The sequence below is a fragment of the Azolla caroliniana genome, unplaced genomic scaffold (assembly GCF_043228905.1).
Source record: "Azolla caroliniana isolate FFs.n. ecotype wild unplaced genomic scaffold, voAzoCaro1.0.p SCAF_10, whole genome shotgun sequence".
Classification (NCBI taxonomy): Eukaryota; Viridiplantae; Streptophyta; class Polypodiopsida; order Salviniales; family Salviniaceae; genus Azolla; species Azolla caroliniana.
In genome coordinates, this window is record NW_028230445.1 from 16735018 (window position 1) to 16755738 (window position 20721).

Below are 20721 nucleotides of genomic sequence, written 5' to 3' on the forward strand. Positions count from 1 at the left end.
ATAAATATAGCCCCAAGTTTATGAAATGCTTGGAAAATAGCCATCTGGTGATGAACTCCCCACCCTTGTTTATCCCCATGAACTTGTGTCTATTTCTATTCTGATGGTTCTAGGTAATATCATGTTAACTTTGGCCTTCATAGGCTCGACCTTTAACTCTACATCACTATTTAGAATGGATGACTCCATAATTGTTTATCCTCCACTCTAGTCCATTTTTTGCACACTAATATGTTTGCTTGTTGCCTTGTTCTTTCTAATCTATGGACCTCATCCATATGTACAACTAGCCTACAACTTGGTCAATTGTTGAACTATTTATGATATATGTTTGGCTAACCACATTAGCTTAATATGCAATAATAGTGAGATCCCAATTCTCCCTTATCCTAGAAGACCTTTAGTTATTGTTTTTCATAGAAGCCTATGCACTCAAATGTTTACAAGGGAAACCAAATGAATAACAAATCTTGAATTTAGAGAGATCCTCCTCTCCACTAATCCACCACTTCAATTACCCACATGTAAGCCCAAAAATTTCCAAAACCATGATGCACCCAAGAGGCCTTGAATCACAATCCAAAGGGCTTAAAGAGAAAGGCTTTACCACCAAACCTTTATATCAACTAATTTTCTTTATTCATATATCCAAGCATTATTTCTGGTCTCGCAATGATAATACATTGTTGTGCATCAATTCTTTTGGATGTGGCCAACCTGGCCGCCATACGCATTTCCAATTCAATCTTATCGTATGAATGTCTAATTGATTTTCTTAGCCATCACTGATCTAGATCCACTATTTTTAAATCCATCCACGAAACATGCTTCTCATTTCAAAGATCCTAAACAAGGTTTTTAGATAATACAAACATCCAAGAAGAAGAGGCATAATGAGTGAGCTCATGTTTCACAATTTGATTAAATCTAATTCTCAAACAATATGTGAGTGATAGTTAATGTGGAAACAATGTGGTAAAGGGCCATCGAATATTGTGGAATAAAGTTTCACGGCTACCCAAAATTGAAGTTTGTGAAGGTTGTGTGGATTTGGATGTACCTTGATTGGTGAGTACTAAGAATTGTAAGGGTGCAACTTGCAAGGGCTTGGGTTTGTACAATACGTCCGTGTGGCATAAGAAGATTGAGAGATAGGAAGAGGTCTAAATGCATGTGTGTATTTGAGAGAGAGTTTTGTTAGCATAGGATAAGCATAAACTTATATGCTGGAAAGATCTAGTCAAACTACTTGTTTTGTGAATGACCACAAATATGAGCAATGCCATCATGTTGACCAAATACACATTTTTAAATTAAAAGCATGCCAATTGTTATAATTCTATAAAACGTATTTTTAGGAACAAATTGTTAAGTATGCATAAAACTAAAACTAAAGAGTTCCTTTATTGAATGTAACATGAAGCCCATTGGTCAAGACTGAACACAAAAGTTTTACCACCGCACCATTACATTTATTTTTGGAATTCAAAGAAGGCAGCTTTGTGAATCCACAAGCATTTGTTATATGGATATCCTCTTATACTGTGTATAAAACCAATGCTTCCACATTACATTTCAACACAAAATGTCATGGTATTCCTTAAATGTTGTTTGGTAGTAAAAATAATCATTGTTTTGAGCTGTTAGCATGTAGTGGAAAATTTTCATATTTCACATGAATTGGAGATCTCCAATCTGTTATACATCCTCAGTAGAATAAGGCAAACATTTTTACAAAAATTGTTGCATGTATAGGGAATTGCAAAGAAGGATCAGCCCATCCTTCAAGATTAAGAGATTTCAATTGGTCTACAAACCTCAAAGGTTCTAACAATCCTATCATTCTAGAGCATTAATAAAGATTGAATTTGCTCGATATATTGAAGGAACATCAGAGTAGGATGGCATCTAATATTTGAATTGAAGTTTTACAGCATGTTACATATATGCATGTATTTGGTGAAATTCCAAGGTTTAGATTTCTCAGTTTTCTGCTTATGAAATCCTCAAGAGAAACGGAGCATGAGAAATGGAAAAATGAGATTTCCTCCTCCATCCATGATAGGATATTGTGTCTTTATTTGCCTTGTCCATGCTTTGTAATTGATTCCAATCTCTGAGATTGATACTGAAAATATTTTCTAGTTGCTGAAGCTCCAATTAGTTTGCATTAATTTATCGTCTTCAATCTTTCCTTTTGATTGCACAAGTTGTTTATTTACATAAATTTTGAAATAGAATTAGATATGAATCTTGGTCTGAAGTGTTTTCAGGTTCCTTGAGGTTGTAAGGATCACCTGCTTCATCTCCTCAATTTTTCTTTTATCTTCCCACATCTCACCATTGGCATAGATGTTTGACATTAGAGTGAACAATGATGCATTTTTTCCAAATGTTTTAAGTGCAGATTCAAACACCCATTGACCGAGATCAATATTAGACCATTTCAAGCATGCACCCAACACAGTGCTCCATGCTGGAAGGTCTGGTTCTTCTGAAGGCATCATAAGTAACACTTCCACAGCCTCATGAATCCGACCCACTCGACAGAAAAGGTCTACCATGCAATTACAATGTTTAACACCTGGCATGATTCCATGATCTTTTCTCATTGACTCAAAATATTCAAGACCCACATCAACAAGACCACTATGAGCACAAGTGGTAAGAATATTGAGAAAAGTCACTTCATTTGGTTTCATTCCATCCTCTTGCATCTTTGTCAGCAAATACGAGACATATTCACTCTTTCCCTGACGGGTGTATCCGGTTATTAAGGCAGTCCAATGCATTAACTCTCTTCTTGGCAATTCGTCAAATACAAGTTGTGACTCAAACATGCTTCCACATTTTCCATACATGTCAAGAAGAGCTACAGAGATGATCATGTCAGTATTATCGATGCATCGAGATGAACAAATTTGAGAATGAACCTTTTTACCAATGTCAAGTGCTTGCTTGTTTCCACATGCTTTTAAAATGCTTGCAAAGGTCACAATATCAGGAGAAATACCTTTTTCTTGCATTTGCATGTAGACCAATAATGCTTCCTTACCAAAACCTTGCTCAGCAAAGCCTGAAATAAGGGCATTCAATGATACAATATCTTGGAATGGTTGCTCATCAAATACATCTTGTGCTTCGATAAATGAACCACACTTGGCATACAAATCAACTAGTGTATTGCCAATAAACAAATCTACTTCGATTCCTTCTTTGACAACGTCAGCATGTATTATCCATCCTTCATCCAAAGATTGTAGATTACTACAAGCTTTTAAGCAACAAATGTATGTGACCAGGTTTGGGTTAACCTCTTCCATTCTCATTTCGTTGAAAGTCTTAAGTGCCTCCACGTTAAATCCATGTTCAACATACCCAGCAATTAATGCCGTCCAAGAAACCACATCTTGAACTGAAAGCTCATCAAATACATCACGAGCATCGGCCATTAAACCAGATTTTGCATACATATCTACAAGTGTGCTACTAATGAAAAGATCTCTATCAAAACCTTCTATGCAAGCATCTTTATGTATCTCTTGGCCTATGCCAAGTGAGCTTAAATCACTGCATGCTTTCAGACCACAGACATATGTAATAGAGTCAGCGTTCACACCTCTTGATCGCATTTTCTCAAAACAATTTAATGCCTTGTCCTGATATCCATGTTCTGCATATCCATCAATTAATGAAGTCCAAGCAATCACTGTCTGGACCGGAAGTTCATCAAATAATACTTGTGCATCTATGAGCAATCCATTACTTGCATACATATCAACGAGTGTATTTCCAATGAATATGTCTTTTTCAAGTCCTTTTATCGTTATTTCAACATGTAAACTTTGACCGTGTTCTATATATCCAATACTATTGCATGCTCTCACACAAGAAGCATATGTGATCTCATCGGGGGAGGCACCTTCTAGTTTCATATGTTCAAGAGAAGCTAATGCTTCATCAACGAAGCCATTATCCATATAGCCAGTCATCAGTGAAGTCCAAGACACTTGATCTCTTTCCAACATTTCATCAATAACTTCTTGTGCTTCAATAAGTGCACCCCATTTAGCATACATATCAATTAAAGCATTACAAATGAAAAGGTCTCCTTCATAACCCTCTTTAATTATATCAGTATGTATAGAAAGACCGCTGTGCTTGTGTTCAAGGGGGGTTACTGCACATGTATTAATCAAAGTTGGAAATGTGAACTTGCTTGGTGTAATATTCTCTTCCTTCATTTGTTCATACAGATTGAAAGCGTGGTTTTCTTCTCCAGAATCAATAAATGCATGCAATAGAGATGTCCATGAAAACTCGTTTCGGTGTGAAAGCTTCGGGAAAATTCTCCATGCATCCAAAACATTTCCGCAATCTACAAACATAGGCACAATATAGTTCCCAAGAGCCTTTTGATCATCAAGGCCATATTTGCAAATACGTGCATATACATTTTTAGCATATAGTGATTCTTTTCTTTCCCTACATCTTTGCAATATGACTGAGAGGTTCTTGATTGAGGGCAGATCATGTGTTTTTTCAAGGAAATCAATGGATTCCTCTAAACCCATCATCTCAAACGGCTCTCAAAACCCTATCTTTGTGTGAAAAACATGCAAGCCATTGAATTGGATTTATTTTCTCCACGTGAGTCTATTGCAAGTTGCTTGAAATAATTTTCATTAGAGGGAAAAATCAGGTGTTATTTCCAAGGAAATCAATGGATTCCTCTGAGCCCGTAATCTCAAAAAAAAACCCGAAAACGACCTCATACAAGGCATAGAATCAAATCTATAGCCTTTCGGGGAGCTATTTTTGTTCATAGATAGAGCAATTCAAAACAAAGTAACCAATGACTGATCAGAGACAAAACAACAAACAAATACCTGTGAAGTTTAGTTGATACCCAAAGCATTGATTTGCAGAGAATAGGTTTAATCAATCCATGTGATGAATAATCATTTAGAAAAGGGCATTCTTCAATTTATGGTATATTACAAAACCTACCCCTGGCACTCTGGAATTATCCACATTATACCTCAAGAACAGGGGTAGTATTAATATTTCTGAAACCAAGAGGCACATGATTGATAATTTTCTCTTACAGAAGGGGGTGTTTCTTATATATATATATCAGTGTTTGTCAATGTGAGTGTCACTTGATATGGTGACTGCCCAAAGGCTGGAATCCTTGACCTTCATTAGTTCAAACACCTTGAATTCATCTTTGATATTAATCAATGGGCATTACTGCAACATGTGGTCAACCTACTGACATGCCATCAACTCATTACATATTGTCCGTTTATGTGCAACCTTGCTTACACTTTCTCACTCATATGTTGTAAATATTGCCAGATGATTTAACATAAAGAATTAACATAGAAAATGTATGTACTAGAGTAGATCCCATTTTGTCAATGACCTTTAATATAAATTTTAAGTTTCGTACAAGCTACCAAGACAATGGAGATGATCACAAGACATCCTTAATTCACGTTATTGTTACTTCCCTATGGGCCATGCATCCCAACCCAAGCTTGCAATAAGAGTGGGAGATTCTTGCTTGACACCAGTGTTGTCGTGATGTGGCATGGCCAAAGGTAGAAAATGGGAAAAGGAAGAGCGGAAGCGTGTGGAGAAAAAGGGGAGAAATGTGAAAGAGGGAAGAGAAAAGGGGTGTGCTAGTACATGTTAAATCGTGAGTGCATAATAAATGGCGGTGCACAATATTTTATTCTCCTTTCAGTTCATGTAATAGCAGCAAGCATCTGAGACACCCACATTTTGGGTTGCTAGTTGGTGGGTGTTTTTTCACTCTTCTTTTGTGTTTTGAGCACTATGCTTCTTCTTCTGCGTCCAACACTTTTAGCGAGCTCGTACATCAGTAGGGTAAATGGAGAACATATTGGCCAAACTTTTCAACCACACTCTCAACGACATGTTGAGCTGCATCTCAATTAGTTAGTTTCCTAGTTGATGCCCCAATGCCCCATTTTCACATCAAGGAGGATGTTACTAAGTTATATCAAAGTCACGATGCCCCAATGCCCCATTTTCACATCAAGGAGGATGTTACTAAGTTATATCAAAGTGACTGTATAGATCAGCACAAGGGGATGGGCTCTAACATGTATTGGTAAGTATGGACTACTTGTTTGAAGGGCTACATATGTAATATGATGTCTTGAAAGTTGGTGTTGTGGAGAAAACTTATCATTGGTGAATCTTCACATTTTCATTTTCGAAACCATTTCTTCATCTTGCATTCTTCTAAACTCAAGTCTTGTTATTAGAACTGACTTTGCTACATATAATCCATCAAAACATAATTAGTGGTCACGTGTACACAAGAAGTCCATATGGTTGCACCATATATGAAAGCAAGAATGACCACGGTGTAAAACAGCCATACTTCTAACACTAGGCTCCCTATAATTGTATTTGGTGGCATTGTTGTTCTACCATGGTGGAGAGAGAGAGAGAGAGATCTATTTACAAAATAATGAGGTCTAATTGTACTTTTAACCACATCCAAAGGAACAAGATAAATTGCATTGTCTCGACACTTCAAACAGAACACCTAAACTTCTTCTTGATAAGACCATTTTTACAATTTCATCAAAATAATCGCCAGTTTCAACTTTTTCAACCCACATCTACATCATGTAAATAAATTAGAAGGCTTTTAAATTGAATGATTCTGAATCCTGATAATTATCAATCTACACTAACAAATGAAGAGGGGATTGTGTACAGTTTTATACATTTCTATTCAACTTACTGAATGAGGAACTTTTTCCCCAAAATTGTATCAATGAATGAATAAAATATGGATACAATCATTGAAGACTGCTAATTTTTACAGAACATCAAAAGAATCTTCATCATCCCACTCTATGGAGATCTGTTGAGTTGCACTGAGTAGATCAGTGAGGCCAGTAAGGTCTTCCAAATAAGTTGGATTATTGAAAACACGCATAAGGAAATCAAAGCCACTCCGCCGATATTCATCTATAATCTATATTATCAAAACAGATGATGTAATGTGAGGTTTTAATATTTACTGCAAAACATCGAAACACCCCTAAGGTTTTAGATATTTACCAGGATACCTCTATGTTTTAAAAATGACCCAATCACCCTCTGTAATAGTATAGAGGGATGTTTTTTGGTTATTTTTGAAACATTAAGGGTATTCTGGTAATTACCCATCAAGTTTGCTCTGTAGAAGTATGTTCTACACTATATGTATCATATATTTGAGAATCACAAGTAATGCATACATCAGTTGAGCAAGCTGTGCATTTACTGAAGGCTGTACCAACGATGATCATCTGAGAAAAATTAGCAATGAATCCTCGGATTTGATGAGGTAAAATTCCAAGAGGTTGTTCCAGGATAGAGTCAACCTTGTCAGCCGGAGCATTTATCCTGTGAAAAGTAAATGATGAATTTAATTGCTATGTCATGTCACATGATAACCACCAAAATCAATTAACTCATCTGAGATGATAGATTTTTCATGGGTCATAAGGTTTTGAGCTCGATTTACGGTTTAGGGAGAGTTTTAGTTATAAATCGAATGTGTTTCCCTTTCTACCTATGAAATAATAGGATATTATGAGAAAATAGAAAAACTGCATTATGTATTTAGGTACAAAATGCATATAATATCAGATTTGAGTTCTCTTAACATGCATTTTTCCCTGAAGACCATTTTTACTATGAATTACACATGTAATCTAGAAGAAAAGAAACGACGAGTTACTTGCCTCAATGGGTGATGCAAAAGAGAGACCGCAAGCTCCACGGCAATTGCAGCAGCAATTGGTGCTGCACCTGGGCGGGTCACTGTGCATTGCTGATCCAGTGTTCGATTCACTGTGGACTGCACACATTTCACATGGGAAGTTTCATCAGGAAAAAATTTCAAAGAAAAGAATTGTCATTCACTCTCCCTTTAGTAACGAAAATTATTAGGAAAAGGAATGATGAAATGCTGCCATATGTTACAAAAATACAAAAATTTGATCACAAGCTGCGTTTTGGAAGACAAAGAAGGAAATGCCTATTCTTGTCTTCATATAAACACCAAATTGAGGCAAGCGTTTGAAATTCCAGGACCGTTTCATTAAGTTCTTGCAAATGAATGACCATATTATATTATGTTGAAGAGTGCAACATATAGATCTAAAAAATAATCTGTTTCCCTTAAACCAAAGGCATGCTTAATAGAGGACTTCTTCTTTCAAATTTGACCATAACGAGGCCTAAATATTTTGACAATATTGTAAAATATATTGACAGAAGTTGGGAAGGAATTTTCAATTTTTCAATCTGATTACTCACATCCTCTGGCGCAACAACATCATTGCAGAAGTAACATCCAAGCCTCGTCTTTCCCGAATTTATGTCAATATTGTCTATACATCCTTCCCTGTTCTCTGAATCAGCATTTTGTATAAAAGGTCCAGCACCATGTCGCATAACGAGGTATGTGTCGAAACCTAAGGCAGCATTGATTGCAATCTGAGAAAAACATTCTATATATTTTAGTCATTTCTTTTTAATTGAAAAATGCGCATGCATGTTCAAAACAGATTTATTTTACCTTGTTTGCATTTGCACAAAGGAGAGTTGGTAACCAGCGACTTTCTCGAGTATCAGTCAAAAGAAAAATTATATCATGTTCATCCACAAGCTTGTGCAATTTATCACATGCCTCCATTACATCCATAACTTCACTCTCCGATACACTATGCCCAGGCATGGGTATTGACAATCCAATTCCAGTAGCATCCTATAAAGAGTGATGTTTTGAAACATATTCAAACAAATATGAAGACATCAAGAAGGAAAAATATACGCAAGTAATGGAAAAGAGGGATGGTCAACTACCACACCAGGCAGGATACACCTCAAGCTTTCAGCAGCTGCTTCAGCCTTTGCTCTCCCACCATTTAAACAATGATCGAAGTTATATAGTGATTGACGAACTGGATTTGACATTGCTACATTGCCATAATCAACAAGTGTAATATGCTTGATACCCCATGCCTGATTTTTGTTACATAGTACAATCATTAAATTCAATCTAAGATCAACTGGATCGCTTCAAGATCTATAAAAAATGCATACCATAAGACCGCGTGCCACCTGGCAGCCTAGTGTGCCAGCTCCTAGAAGAAGACACTTTGTTTTGGATAGCAAATCCATATTAAGAGATGGTAGAAGTCTCCATCTCATTAATCTAAGATTTAATCCTGCTGCATCCTGGGCTAACCTGCAAATTCTTTACTAAGTTAATTCAAGAAAAACTTCAAAGAATCCATGGCAACCTTTCTGGCATGCACCTCATAGGATCCATTGATGAAGCAAGATCCACCATTTTAGGTACTAATTTAGGTGGTCCCTTCTGTTGAACATTATATTCCCAACCCACAGCTTCCGGCACTTCTGTTTGACCTTTCAAATCTGTTTATAATCAAATTCCCTAGTATCAAAAAAGTTATGGAGTTGGATACTACAAAATTCTTTGGTGGAGTGATTGCAAACAAAGAAGACTACATCTTCAAGCAGAAGTTCTACCCTTGCTACAACATAATAGGAAACTCTAAATGCAAATAACAAGAAAATGTTTCCATGGGTTTGCGAGAACTATATATATATGATTTAAACCGAGGTGTACATCCAGATCATGGCCGTGCATAATCTTTCCAACCAAAGCAAGCTAATTCCTTTTGCTTCTATCCTTTGATTAATAATACCGCAAGAAATTGACTGATCAATCAAACTAGCAATTCACCTGGGATAATGACATCTCCAATTAGGCAGCGATCAAAATCAGCCTGGCCTTTCTTCTCTCTATAGCAGAAAACGCGTATATTTTGACATTGCCACTTTATCGCAGCTAAAATAAGTAAGTTGCGAAGTGGCCATCCAGGAAATTTTAGATCTTGAGATGGGTCATAGAAAGCTAGCATAACCTGAAACAATTTATTATCAAAGGCTAAGTATACTATTTCTTGTTTCACAGAAGCCTCCATTCAATCTTCCAAACTAACCTTCCCATCTTGTTGACAATCAGGCCATCCAGTTAATGGCCTCGCCTCTACAGATGAACCATCCATGTGAAGAAGAAAAAATGGGCAGCCTATGATGGTATACCATTGAATCAGCAATAATGTGTGTTTTCTACAAAAATGATAGGTGAACAGTTGAAGCAACCTAAGCATTATGCAAATGCTGAGAAAGCTCAACGTGAATGTCTCGGAGTTGTGTCATACATTGCAACACTTAACTTACCTCTAGATTGAGAAGATCCACGCCAACTTAGGCATGCCGTCATGGTGGCTTCAGCCTACAATGCAACATTAGGAAAATATATAAATCTATAATATGGCCTCAAAACCCTCTCTTCAGTTGATGCAAGTGAGAAATGACTTTGCTTAACATTATTATTTGAAGACAAAGTGAGTTCAGAAACTTTATATGGCTGCAATAATTATAATTGGATAAATAAGGGAATTTCATGCAGCCAACCAGCTGGAGAAAAATCTAATATTTTGAGAAAATAACAAATAAAACAAATCCATTTATTTCTGTGTTTAATTTTCCATCAAGATACTGAAATAAAAAAGAAAGATGAGGAGAGAGAGAAAACATTCAGTACATGAGAATTTCATCATAAAATGCATCTATTTTCTCAGCTATTACACGAATATAGAACATGCCAAGTCTGCACTGTATATCTTTTATGTGTAGGATAGCATACCAAACACATTACACACTTTTACTTAGGCATTGTTCTCTAGGCATACAAAAATTTCCAGTTCTATTACATACATGTCTTGCACAAAAAATTTGCTACATTCCTTCTCTTACTGATATGCATATTTTGATATACTCAAGTATGTGTATCATGAATTCCATTTCTGGATGACACACTCATGGTATACAATTCAAAAAACGTTGCATCAAAACAATTCTTTGATTTTAAGCTACTTTATCAATTTTCTTTACATGAAAATACATGCAAAAATATTTCACTACAGGGATGATGCTCCCAAACCTCAAAGGACGTTTGAAAGCCCCTTGCAATAGTAATTAAGGGAAGTATTAAACACAATATAGTGGCTGTGGACTTTGTGATCACCCTTTCCTCCCCGAATTCAAGAGAGATTCTAGCGTACCACACATTTTGAAGTACACACATACATCATTGCAACTTAGAAGACCACAATACATACCTAAACTCTATTGAAGTATTTGGAAGACCACACCTGTACATGGTATATTTACCTACATAGTGCATTACCTTTTTACTTCCAGCTTTAAAATTGTAAACTTGATAACAAAGATCGTTCATGCACATGCATACATATTATTCATTTGCTGTTTACAAATTTTATTTTTCAATGTGCTATTTTCCTTTTTCTTAGATGGAATAAAATATTGGACGAACCCATTTTAGGATGGGTTTCCCGTCCTTCTGGCTACATAGCCTTGTGCATATCAAAGATGGTTATGACAAGGGAAAATGTTGTATTTCTAGACCTTCTGGCAACATAGACATGTGAACATAAAAAATGGTTATGATAAACGAAAATGTAACCTAACAGGTGTAATGACTAAGAAAATATTGCACCTCTTCTCCCTGCAAAACCTGTGAAGCAGGTTTTAAGTTGATGCACGTGGCTGAAGGCTGTAATACCAAAGCTGGAAATGCAAACCAATAATGGAATTGCCATTTCTTTAGATCAGCAAACGAAATAATGAAGAATCTATTCAGAAGTGAGCAATCTTCCAAGGCACGCCCTGAGAGTATATCATCCCAGATCTGTTATCAAACAAGATGAAAAGTCCATCAGTATTAATAATCAACAACATCGAATAGTTATGAAAGATTCAAGAAGATGCACCTTCTCAGCCTCCTTTTTCATAAGTTCTCTCTTATTAAGAGTGCGAAACTTATCTAGAGTGTTGGAATTGTATAGTGTTCCAGGCACAAAACATTGGTTTTGGTTGCCATGATTAGAACGAAATTCACTTTGTCCACTAGCCTCTTTTGAAGGAAATGACTCACACCGAAGCTGTAAATAGTGCTCATGAGGAGCTGGCGCAAAGAATCCTGCTTAAGCATTAGCACCATGAGAAATGAACGAAGTAATGTTTGATATGCTTAGCAGGGTACTATTATCTGATACATTATATGCCATTAAGAGCTTGATGCGATGGGAAAAGGAACATGTGATCTGTGGTTACACCTCATTCAAATCAATATTGATGTTCAGGATATATTGAAGCCTTCACATTTGATTGTAAGCACTCAGTACTTCAATCTAACTGTACCTAATATCAATCTAGCCTTCAAATAAGCCCATACCCACAGATCATGCATTCTTTGATACATGGTTTGAAGTTGAATTTTGTTGTCACATCATAAAATTAGTATAATACCCTGAATTTGTAGAGGATTATCATCAAGATGGAGAGAGTCAAGCTTCATATCTGCCAGAGAGTGCCAGAAACCCTCACTAACACTACTGCTCCATAGACTGAACTTGAGCTTATCACCAACCAAAGACACAGCCATCTTTGAGATCAGATCAAAGATACATTAATTTGCTTTTGCTTCTTGGAGTGTCTACACATACCATATTAAAAATGACCCCAAGATTAAAACACAATTTTGTTTAAAAAATATAAATATCTTTCTAGTAAAATTCTGAAACTCTAATTAGTTCAACAGATAGCCTGACAGTTGTTTTACAGAAATTAGCATTTCTATTGGCTGTTTTATAGAAATTAGGGTTTCTATTGGCTGTTTATAGATTTAAAATTTCGGGTTTCTAAAAGTAGAGTTGAGCAACTAGTTTAGGTTATTTGTTCAAACCTATCAGTATAATGATGGTAGAATTTTCGCATTCCTTATATTAAGCTTTTCAGCAGCAGTACATAGCCATGTCACTATTGTGGATTGATGTTTCTGGAAATTGTGTTGTAATTGTTGAAACTCAAAAATTTGTTCTTGTGATCTTCTCAGTTTAGTTGTAGTAATAAAAAAAAGCTACCTAGGGTGATGCCAAGCTTTTTGGAACCAGTCAGTGTGTCATAACAATTGGGTAAAGGTGATGATGGTTTGACATGTTTATCACCACATTTGAAGAACTTCAGGCATGTTTCAAGGGCAAATCCAAATAACATGTGGTGAACTAATTTCAATGTCAACATCTTTTGGCCATAAACCAAGTGCATTAATGAGTGTTCCATACTATGTAGACTATTGACGAACACAATGCCATAGACTATGCGAAAATTGGTGCAAGTATATTGTGAAGTAGAGACAAGAATCAAGATCAAGTTTCGTAAAAGGATAGAGTTTAATAGAAATAGGAAGTTGTGTTGGGTTTTGTCCATTCTTTGTAAATATGGATAGACATCTGTATATCAATTTTTAAAAACTTCCACATACACCTAACATATGAATGCTCTTGTACTACATGTATACATGAAACAATGTTTTCTTCCTCATTACCCTAATATGCTTCACATTACCATGTTATCTTACATAAGCAAATCTAATTACACTCTCTCTAATATATGTCACTTTACACATATATAGATACACATACAAAGAGAGATTAACATATTTTCCATAGATAGAAGTTAAATTTCAGCAGCTAATTCTTCAAGACATGTGCCAAATTAGGTTATTTATATGAATTCAAAAGTATTTTTCAAACGTATTTTTTGTAATGCACTAATAATTTTCATCTATCACTTGGTACTATGATCTATTCAGATATTGCCTTTAGGATTAAAGTGCTGCTATTAGGGACCTGGCCATGCATATGGTTTGAGTTTTAGTACACCAATTCATGAATATAATATAATGATATAATAACACATATCGAGAATCTTCATACTTGAAGAATTAAAAAACATCTTAAATCTTACATAAACTTACTTTGTACACAATGGTATAACAAAACTTATCTTTTATCTTTGTATTCGAATAACAGAAAACATATCAAATCTGAAATAAGATTTCAGGTATACATAGATTGCATTTAAGGACAGGCTCAAGGGATTTCGTTTCAGAAAATAAGCAGTGCCCGATTGATGATGATCCTAAGGATCCATGGCCTCTAAATACAGAATTTACACTCCTCAGAGACAAAACTTTACAATTACTCGAGACATATTTCACCCTCTTAAGATATTAAACTTTGCTGCTAGCCAGCACAAATTCACACTCTTAAAACGAAAATGGAATTTATAATTAATCCATAATTTTGGTCGAACAGAAATTAATCAATTTTATTAACAGAGAAAAAAGACCTTGTTGATAGGTTCTAATACAAACTTGACGATATTTAAAGATGAAACATTATAACTAATTCAAGAAAAACTCGGACTCTTTAGATATCAATTATTATAATTACTCCACGCATATCTAAACTCTTAACAAATTAAACTTCAGAACGATATTCTAGTAAGTAATTAAAACTGTTTTAAAGGATCAACCATTTCAAGATGAAGACATAAGGAAAAGGAAGAATGCGGATTACATCAGATCCACACGAACATAAAGAAAGAAAGAAACGAAGCTAACCAGTAGCAACGAGAAGATAAAAAACGTTGTGCGTTCGTTCGAGCGAGCGACCGTGAGTGTGTGTGTGTTCTGCAAACCCTAATTCGCAGCAAGTACCTGCAGAAGAAGAGGAGGAAGAAGAAGAAGAAGAAAAAGCAGTACATACATACAGCAAAATCACAAAATAATAATAATAGTGGCAATAAATATATATATATATGTATGTATGTATGTATAGAGAGAGAGAGAGAGAGAGAGAGAGAGAGAGAGAGAGAATCAAATAAACAAACAAAACTGTAACATGGACATAAGAGAAAAGGGGGGGGGGGGGAGGGTACTCTCCATAATTTTGTAGAAGCTCTCAAGGGTATGCATTCTGTTAATTATCCAAAACATGTAGAGCATTTGTTCTGTTCTATTCTGTTGTTGTTGTTGCTCTCTAAATGCCCCTTATCGTGTTACGATTTCTCACAACCTACTAGACCAAACCCCTCGTATGATGGGTGGCTGGTAGCTCTAGCCATGAGCACCCCTAATAGGGGTATCCCCATACAAAACCTACACGGAAACCCCATGAGATGTATAGACTATCGGTTATCCCCTCATTAGTAGTGTCCAAAATGTTGGGTGTTTTTACCAAAACACCCCTGAGTTTTTAACATAAGAAACTAAGTTTGCAATGCTCGTAATGTGTATTCATGTGCTTTTCCGTGAATGTAGGAGAGGGATGTTTCTTGGTAAATAGCCAGAATATTTGTGTGTTTTGGAAAACCTTCGAGGGAAGTGTGGAGGTTCTTTTGTGTAAATGCACATCAATTTAGGTGTTTCCATGTTTTCTTGATTAAACAATAAGTGTAGATGTCTCAAGAATATCAATTTATGGCTATCTCTGGGGAATTAAACGAAATTTTTGTTAGTGTGGCAACTCATTGATACCACAAACATGGGGGAAACACCTTCCTTTCCAATTTGTTTGAAAGTTATGATTAGATCTAGTCAATTCCAAGATCCAATTAAGATCATGTTGATATGGCAACCAATCAACCACACATCAATCATTGTTGACATGGCATCATTCTTCACAATAAATTTTGATCCTATTGTCTTATTACCTGGCATGTTGATGCTACAAGAAATCTATGTGAACAAACAAGCAAAGAAAGTGCAACACATAACAATCAATATGAATCAAGTCCAATCAATAGGAGAGACAACCCTCGTCTCGACGCTTAGGTGTCTATATTATGTGAATTGTCTAATTGTTTCCATTTAATTTTATAGTAGACATTATACAATTGCTAGTGCCCAAATGTTTGATTATGTTAGTTGGGTGGTTGTCTTAATCATCCCCATATAGTTAAGTACATTTCTAACAAAGTTGTTGTTGTTTGAATCAATTGAACTTAATCACACAAGTTGTGAAGTTATTTTTATGTGGCATGCCCTCACTCTAGTCGACATTATTTACAATAATTATGAGTGAGAGGTCTACGAGACAATACGTTGCATCTATTACATTCATGAAGTCATTTTGAATTCTACAACAAAATTGTCCTCATTCAGCATGCTCTCATAGAATTGGTTGAAGATCATATGTATGATGCATTTATGTTGAACGCTCCATAATAACAATAATCTTGCTATTAATATTACCAACATGTCCCTTCAAGTTTCCATGAAATTCACAACATTACCCCAAAGTGTTATGGTTGCATTCCAAATGCAAAGAAAACATAGTATTGAAATACAATTAAGACAATTTTGGGGCAATCTCTCGAGCATAGCCTTTTTTCTACTGTTATAATTTAAACTTTCTTACGTCGTGTCTCCATCTTGGTATGATTTTCTCTAATTTCAGTTGCTACATTATGCTTATTGTCAACACATATGGTTTACCATGAACTTCACCGTTGATGCCATATGAATGATTGTGGGGCAATCTTAAGATCCCAACAATAATGCAAGTAATGCCCTTGTTGTCAATTGCCATATCCCATAACATTACCATGAACTTCACTGTTGATGCAACATGAATGATTGTGAGGCAATCTTAAGATCCCAACACTAATGCAAGTAATACCCTTCTTGTCAATTGCCATGTCCCTTAACATTCAACACCACCAAAGGGCCCTAACTCTATGTCAAAGAGCTTTAATAAATGGCAAATCAAAAAACTCTCAAACACTCACTTGCTTCAAGCATTTACCCTTTCTGATTTTAAGAATTGTAATAATCTAACCCCTCCATCACATTTCCCCCCACCCCTTGCCATACCTCAACTATTCTACACCTAATGGTGTATACTCACTAGGCTAGAGGAAGATGTCAAGTACTTGGCAACATACACTACACCGAGGTGAATATTGTTAGAGATTGGAGGAAACAAAGTAATGGGAGAGAATGTGTCGAACCTAGGCAAGGGTCTTTCTCCTCATAATGTGAAATTGAACATTCCTCAGAGGTGGTTGTTTCCATCCCAATTATTAAGCTAATTGGATATGTCAAAGCATCCCTCACACCTATGATGTCCTCGAAAACATGCTCAGAGCTTTACTTTCCGTGTCACCTAAGGGAGTTTTTATTCAACCATTCCTTCCATGCACCAGGAACCATGCCCGAGCCAATATAGTGGGGATCAAGTTTTAAAAATTTATATATTAACCCAAAACAGATAAATTCATCCACATTATCATCTACACAATAGCCATACACAAATCCTAAGACTATACAAATTCAATGCATGAAATTAAATTGATGTAGAAAATCTCTTTTAAGAGCAACTCCGATGTTTACAATTATATTCTGAGACTCATAAGCAGTATAGATATCAGATAGTAGCTACTAGCTTATCATTTCTCTGGTTAAAATTTCAAAGTAAATTCTACAGAAATTCGGAGTAGAGTAAACACTATCCTGATCCAACTATAATGTTGTTGATGGGGATGAATATCAATTTAACAAAGAAACCAACAAATCCCATGACCACGAACCCGATTGCAGTTCTGAAAGCAACCTTTGTGAACTCTGCACATTAAAAACAAAACCCATGAGAGCCTGAACTTTGATTGTAATTCGCAGGAGATGACCAGAAGAAAACATTTACATACACATAAGACCTAAAAAAACTAAAACACACAAAAAGAAATCCACATAAGCGAGCAATCCATAAAACATGTAAAAACAGAATCCACGAAAGCCAGCACTTTATGCTGTCAATCTGTTTGCATGGCCAAGAGGTGAAAACTTGGAATGCGAGAAATTTGTCTATCACTCATCAGGAGTAAGGAAAACCACATAACCCCCGATGCAAGCAGAATTTCAATTTTCCGCTTCATTTCAACCAAAAGCCACTCGTGTGATCTATATAATTAATATACTGTGGCATATAAAACCTGATGTGCTCACATGCATAGTTCCCATATAACCAAAGAAAGTCTATCCGAGTAGCCACAACTATCCATACTTAGGAGTCGGCAACGGCTCAGTTCAAGCCTGAACCGAGCCATTAAACCGTTTTAAATGGTTTGGCGTTTTGGTTCACTTCGGTTTTGGCTTGAGTTCCTTAACTCGGTTTATGATGGCTGGAACCGTTTTGGGCTAAACCTGTTCCCAAACCGATTAAGGCTAATTGGTTTGGCTAAACCGGGGATAATTCCCAAAATGTAAGTCCCAGAGCACCAGAACTCCCAAATGTGGTTCCTGTGTTCCCAGATCTCCCGATTACAATCACACTATATTAAAACATAGAATAGCATACTTTTTCCAACTTAAAAATAAATAAAGACCAGAAGCATGTTACATCAAATTCAGAAACAAGACTCTCAGTTTAATCTACAGTGAAACTAAAATAAAATCCAAGAAAACAAATCAACATTAGATCCAGAAAGAGATTCGGGATCGAAGAAATATAAGAAGAATTGAAGAGCAAAAAACTGAATTTATTCCTATATTGAGACTAAGACAAAATCCAAGACCACAAATCAAACTTATGAGCAGGAAAAAACTCATCTCATGTCTGCTTAAGATCGCATCTCAACTAAAAGATATGTCCAACATATCAAACAGAAATGCATACGACCAGGTCAAAAAGATACCTAAATTTCTTACTTTGCAATGTAGACCTGGACCTAGACCTACATCTAAGGAGTATTCCAGGAAAAACTCCTGATTATAGGAGAGATCTATGAGGAAATTAAAAAAGAGAAGAAACAATAAGCTTAGTTTTACACCCAATTGTGTACATAGATTTCGAATGTGTTATATGTGTGCCAAACTCTAAGACAGAGAGAGAGAACAACGCCAATCTTTAGAAAAACAAATCTATGTGTCCACAGAATTCATAGCGGTCTTCTAGAGAAACCAAAGAATAAAGCAGAATGAAAGAAGACTGAATCTTCCGTCACATGAGAACCCTAGTTTACAAGAAGAAACCAAGCAGATCTAGTACGGAGACAGAAGAGAAAGGAACGAGAAAGAGAAAACGGGATGAAAGAAGCTTACCCTCGGAAAGAAAAACCTAAATTCACACAGAAATCAAGGGAGATCTTGTACACGAACAGAAGAAGAGACGATCAGGAAGGAAGGAAGGAAGGAGCTTACCTTTACGGTCTGGTTTGTGGCACCGTTTCACGAGGCGTATACTGTCTTTAGCGAAGTCTTTGATGGGAGAGATAACGGAATCGACGGCATCCATGTCTTCCGATCTGTCTGTCTGTCTGTTTTCTTCTTCTTCTTCTTCTTCTTCTTCTTCTCCTTCTCCTTCTCCTGCTTTCTTTGACGCTTCTTCTCTCTGATTCTGTGTTTTCGTCTTCTGCGTGTGTGCGTTTATATATATATATAGAGAGAGAGAGAGAACAGAGCAGAACAGAGCAGACAGCGTTTGCCCTAATTCCAAACGATACCCCTCTCCATATGCCTAAATTTCCCCTTAATTCCTGAAATGCCCTCCCTCCCTCAAATTAAAAACCGCGTATTCTACGTTTAGATTCTAGAATACCTTTTACAATACACGTTTTTCATAATTTTTCGCGTATTCTACGTATTTAACGAGTATTTAACATTTCAAAAAAGAAATTAAAATTTTTGAAAAAAAACTTTAAACTTTTAAGAAGTATTTACGTATATGAAGTATTCTACACGTATTCGAAGTATTTAACATATTTTATCTATATAAATATGTATTCTAAGTTTCTTTTTTTTAGTTAGAATACTTGAAGAATACTTAGCATACAGTTATATGTGTATTGTATACTAAGTATTCTTACAACATCGTTGAGTCTCTCTCCTCTCCTTTTGCCACGAGGCATTCTTTTTGGTCTGAGACAATTTGACATCTAAAACCTCGTGATTGTAAACACCCCAATTACCCCCTGTTAACTCTTAGGGCCGGACAATGGCCTAACACAGGGTGTCTATGGAAGACACTTCACCAAAGGGGTGTTACGGCAAGAGGATTAGGCTCAACGATTAATCCAACTTAATTAGGTTACTTAGCAAGATCGTCCTTAATAATCACACGTGTAAGATATAACAATGAATGCAAAACACTAAGCTTCATTAATTATCCGCTGCTCATTACATTGTATCCGGGCCTTTAAATAGGTTTCCGGTTTGTAGTACAAAATGGTGCCATCCACACCTGTTCGAGATCGGTCCGGATCCGGAACGACATATCGATTCCGGTCCGTCCGTCCACACTAATAGCTTACTTACAACCATTCTTTAATAATTAAATAACTCATTCGTTTCACACTCTGGACTCCTTTGCCGGCCAGTAACACATTGCATTGTCCTATGTGACAGATTTCCAACAAATGATTGCTTTCATGTTCCATATTACAATAAAATCTATATAAGCAGGAAGTTATAGTAGTAAAGATTGACATTAATTACAATAAAACTTTTTATGACTTAAGTTTGTCATCAGGAGCACTCTGAATATGCTCTTGATAAAACATTGGTGGTATTTTCCCTAACACACTGAAACTCTAGGAGACTTTATAGGCATGACAATGACCAAATTCCTAATGGAATGCAAATACATTTTTTTTACTTGATTTGCCGTCTACTATATGGTTTTACGCTCATCGAGAGGTGACTCGTCAAAATCTCCCACAAAA

The 20721-nt window shown here is 36.0% G+C and overlaps 3 protein-coding genes across 3 annotated transcripts; all 3 read right to left on the reverse strand.

The window, feature by feature from the left end:
• Window positions 1–1381: 1381 nt before the first annotated feature.
• LOC147859225 (pentatricopeptide repeat-containing protein At5g27110-like) lies at window positions 1382–5029 on the reverse strand. Its single transcript, XM_087326098.1, has 2 exons — window positions 4890–5029; window positions 1382–4669 (listed from the first exon to the last, which is right to left on the reverse strand). The coding sequence occupies exon 2, from the start codon at window positions 4575–4577 to the stop codon at window positions 2241–2243; it is 2337 nt and encodes a 778-aa protein (XP_087182224.1). The 5' UTR covers window positions 4578–4669; window positions 4890–5029; the 3' UTR covers window positions 1382–2240.
• A 1645-nt stretch (window positions 5030–6674) lies between these two features.
• Window positions 6675–14751, reverse strand: APG7 (ThiF family protein). Its single transcript, XM_087326066.1, has 15 exons — window positions 14624–14751; window positions 12466–12652; window positions 11928–12136; window positions 11654–11845; window positions 10312–10366; window positions 10071–10159; window positions 9812–9992; window positions 9360–9480; window positions 9145–9289; window positions 8905–9063; window positions 8618–8806; window positions 8356–8535; window positions 7779–7894; window positions 7290–7437; window positions 6675–7024 (listed from the first exon to the last, which is right to left on the reverse strand). Exons 2-15 carry the CDS (start codon window positions 12599–12601, stop codon window positions 6866–6868), a joined length of 2079 nt encoding a protein of 692 aa, XP_087182192.1. The 5' UTR covers window positions 12602–12652; window positions 14624–14751; the 3' UTR covers window positions 6675–6865.
• Window positions 14752–17334: 2583 nt separating this feature from the next.
• Window positions 17335–19367, reverse strand: LOC147859227 (protein transport protein Sec61 subunit gamma). Its single transcript, XM_087325222.1, has 2 exons — window positions 19202–19367; window positions 17335–17626 (listed from the first exon to the last, which is right to left on the reverse strand). Exons 1-2 carry the CDS (start codon window positions 19293–19295, stop codon window positions 17511–17513), a joined length of 210 nt encoding a protein of 69 aa, XP_087181348.1. The 5' UTR covers window positions 19296–19367; the 3' UTR covers window positions 17335–17510.
• Between the last annotated feature and the right edge of the window lie 1354 nt (window positions 19368–20721).

What these genes read in the sequence shown, in the direction of transcription:
- LOC147859225 (XM_087326098.1), bottom strand. Translation starts at nt 4,577, where the DNA reads ATGATGGGTTTAGAGGAATCCATTGATTTCCTTGAAAAAACACATGAT.
- APG7 (XM_087326066.1), bottom strand. Translation starts at nt 12,601, where the DNA reads ATGGCTGTGTCTTTGGTTGGTGATAAGCTCAAGTTCAGTCTATGGAGC. An exon ending in ATTGTCAACAAGATGGGAAG is followed by an intron (nt 9,993 to 10,070) that starts GTTAGTTTGGAA and finishes AAATTGTTTCAG; the next exon opens with GTTATGCTAGCTTTCTATGA. An exon ending in TCATCAATGGATCCTATGAG is followed by an intron (nt 9,290 to 9,359) that starts GTGCATGCCAGA and finishes AAGAATTTGCAG; the next exon opens with GTTAGCCCAGGATGCAGCAG.
- LOC147859227 (XM_087325222.1), bottom strand. Translation starts at nt 19,295, where the DNA reads ATGGATGCCGTCGATTCCGTTATCTCTCCCATCAAAGACTTCGCTAAA. An exon ending in CCACAAACCAGACCGTAAAG is followed by an intron (nt 17,627 to 19,201) that starts GTAAGCTCCTTC and finishes TTTAATGTGCAG; the next exon opens with AGTTCACAAAGGTTGCTTTC.